The 3,252-nt window shown below is 43.8% G+C and overlaps 1 protein-coding gene across 1 annotated transcript; it reads left to right on the top strand.

Moving 5' to 3' along the window:
* The first annotated feature begins 288 nt into the window (after positions 1-288).
* On the top strand, positions 289-2,887 carry LOC120030017 (zinc finger protein 503-like). Its single transcript, XM_038975333.1, has 2 exons — positions 289-598; positions 967-2,887. Exons 1-2 carry the CDS (start codon positions 344-346, stop codon positions 2,386-2,388), a joined length of 1,677 nt encoding a protein of 558 aa, XP_038831261.1. The 5' UTR covers positions 289-343; the 3' UTR covers positions 2,389-2,887.
* The last annotated feature ends 365 nt before the right edge of the window (positions 2,888-3,252 follow it).

The raw sequence follows: 3,252 nt of genomic DNA, 5'->3' as shown, positions 1-3,252 counted from the left end.
GCGGCAAAGGCTTTAATCTCGAGGCAAATTCAGATGCTGCTGAAGGGAGAAGAGTTTTTCTACTGCATCCAACGTAGAGAGCAAACGCACAGACGTGCTCCTGCCACTGACACACTCACACACAGCGACACTGAGGACGGATGCAGCCGCACACTCCTGCTGCGATATGAACGGGATATGTTCTGATCTTCTCCTCCTCTAATAAGGATTAGACGAAGTTTAACTATTTCTTGTTTTTAATTTCGAACTACGGTGCTATAGAACAACATGTTACTTTGATGCGTTTTTTTTTTCTCCATGAACATCAAATGTATTTTTCTCACATTTCAATGAGAATTAGGTCATGATCACATCGCCTGCATTGTCTGTTCTGAGAAATAGTATCGTGAATCCGGTGTGGGAGAGCAGTTCTTCAGGGGAGAAGGGCGCAACGATAATCAACAAGCCATTTCTTCATCTCGTCTCTCCCTCAGACCCTTTAAGGCAGGCTAATCGTATACCCATAAAGATTTTGAAAATGCTTACCGCACGGGGAGGTCATATTTTGCACCCGGAGTACCTTCAACCTTTGCCATCAACCCCTATCAGTCCCATCGAGGTAAGCACCACATAGGCTACGGGCTACGGGGGACGTGATAAAATAAGGATAGCAAAAGTGTGATTTTGACAGTTACAAATTAATCTTCATATTTTTTATATCGGTAGTATTAGGCCATTTTTCTTGTAACTATATCAGTTTATTATCATATTGTAATTGTAAAATGAACTGTAGATTAATGTATAAGGTGTTTATATATGGCTAAAGTGCTATGCGCAATGCGATAAACTTGTGCGTAATTTAGTGGTATTCTCCAACGGCCCATAAAGTACTCCATATATAACAGGAACATATTGGTTAAACACCCCATAAAAAAAACAATACAGTGAAAAAGTGAATAATAAGTATTATTTTCTCTTATTTCGCAGCTGGATGCAAAGAAAAGTCCGTTGGCTCTCTTAGCACAGACCTGCTCTCAAATCGGTAAACCAGACCCTTCGTCCTCTTCCAAAATCTCATCCGTAACCTCAAATGGATCTAGTGACAAAGAGACCAAACCCGGACCACTAAAAATGAGTGACATTGGAAATGAAGACAAATCTAGCTTCAAACCCTACGCCAAATCATCGGAGAAGAACAAGGACTCCTCATTCGGCAGCGGCAGTCTAAGTGGAGATAAAGGTAGTTTCCGAGTTCCTAGCGCCACCTGCCAGCCGTTCACCCCCAGGACAGGCAGCCCCAGCTCCTGCCACTCTGTGTCTCCGCTGCCGTCAGATGGTAAGCAGGGAGACACCGAGGAAAAGAAGAAGGAATTTGATAGCAATAAAAACAGTACAACGGAGAGCAGCAGCAATCACAGCCGGATATGTGGGGTTAATGGTGAGGTTAACCAACGCCAGGAGAACACTTCTGGTTCAAAGGCTATCACATCAGACTCACTCACATCTGTCTCCTCGTCATCATCTGTTCTGGGTTCAGGAGGACTCGTAGCGCCCGTCTCCCCCTACAAACCTGGTCACAGTGTTTTTCCCCTACCGCATTCCGGCATGACCTACCCTGGAAGTTTAGCAGGTGCGTATGCAGGCTATCCCCAACACTTTCTCCCTCATGGAATGACTTTAGACCCGACGAAATCTAGCAGTCAACTACTAAGCGCTCAGTTTGCCGCTGCCAGCCAACTTCAGTGCAGTAAGTCTGGGAGCCCCTTGTCCAGGTCTTCTCCTCCGTCTCTAATGTCTGCTAGCCTGTGCAGAGACCCGTACTGCCTGAGTTACCACTGCCCGAGCCACTTATCCAGTGCCTCGCAGTGCCATGAATCCTCGGCTTTGAAGTCAGGATACCCCCTCATGTACCCAACTCACCCTTTGCATAGCGTGCATTCCTCGCCGCCATCTTTTGCTGGACACCCGTTATACCCATATGGCTTCATGCTCCCAAATGACCCTCTGCCACACGTCTGTAATTGGGTGTCGGCGAACGGACCTTGTGACAAGCGTTTTTCTTCCTCAGAAGAGCTTCTCAATCACCTAAGGACTCACACTGCTTTTGCGGGGACGGAGAAGTTGATATCAGGGTACCCGGGTTCATCTTCGCTAGCCAACGCTGCCGCGGCCGCCATGGCTTGCCATATGCACATGCCCCCGAACGGGGGGCCGGGAAGCCCTGGAGCGCTCACACTCAGGAGCCCGCATCACCCTATGGGACTGAGCACGCGCTATCACCCCTATTCAAAGAGCCCCCTGCCACCCGGCGCATCGATTCAGATGCCCGCTGCAACAGGTTCATATTACTCTCCCTATGCCTTGTATGGACAGAGACTCACCACGGCATCGGCATTAGGATACCAGTAGAAGATGCAGGACAGACGGACAGACGGACAATAACAATACATTTATAAAGGAGAATCGAGGCCTAAATTACATTATATTGGGTGTATTTCATGCAGGACGGGATCCGCGGGCTCAATGTATTTATTTGCGATAGCTCCAAGCGTGACAAAAATAAAGTAATTATAATATAATTGGTAAGAAGCTCAAGGTGCATTCTTTTTGTTTTTTTACAGTTAAGATGTAGGCTTTATTTGAGCACGCCATTTTGATGTTACATTGACATTACAAGTCAGTGTGTATATGTTGTTTTTTGAAATGCTATTTTTTTTACTTTTATGTTTCCAACATACAAAAGTCTGCAGCCTATTCGTTATTTTTTTAATTATGTTTTTCATCGGAAATGTGGTCGCCTATTTCTGTGTCTGTTGGGCCTATACCGCACATTGCAAATCACTTTTCCACGTTAGGCTATGCCTTAGAATGACATGTTTAGATCATTTTTCGGGTAAATTGGGCTATCTCATATTTCTTCATAAATTACATTATTCATTCCACAAGCTAAATCAGGTTTATGAACCTGGTAGGTTGTTTATGGAATAAATAATTCGACCTAAAAATGACTTAATGATTAACACTTGAGTATATGAGACATGAGCATAATTGGTCTGTTAAAAAAATTAACGGAATTTAATTTGTGGAATTGCATTTAATTTGTGTGTAAGGCTATTTTGTTTTAAGTCTATGCCACATAAACTTAATTTTAGTAACATTTTATTCGAATCACATTTTATTCACGTTTCATACCTTTAAGACTGTAAAATGTATTTTGTTCAACTTTTAAAATAATGAAACTAAATTGCAGCCTAGGCTACTGTCATCTGCCAC

This window comes from Salvelinus namaycush, chromosome 35 (genome assembly GCF_016432855.1).
Source record: "Salvelinus namaycush isolate Seneca chromosome 35, SaNama_1.0, whole genome shotgun sequence".
Taxonomy (NCBI): Eukaryota; Metazoa; Chordata; class Actinopteri; order Salmoniformes; family Salmonidae; genus Salvelinus; species Salvelinus namaycush.
This window is presented reverse-complemented; position numbering and strand designations above follow the sequence as displayed.

What these genes read in the sequence shown, in the direction of transcription:
- LOC120030017 (XM_038975333.1), top strand. Translation starts at nt 344, where the DNA reads ATGATCACATCGCCTGCATTGTCTGTTCTGAGAAATAGTATCGTGAAT. An exon ending in CCCCTATCAGTCCCATCGAG is followed by an intron (nt 599 to 966) that starts GTAAGCACCACA and finishes CTTATTTCGCAG; the next exon opens with CTGGATGCAAAGAAAAGTCC.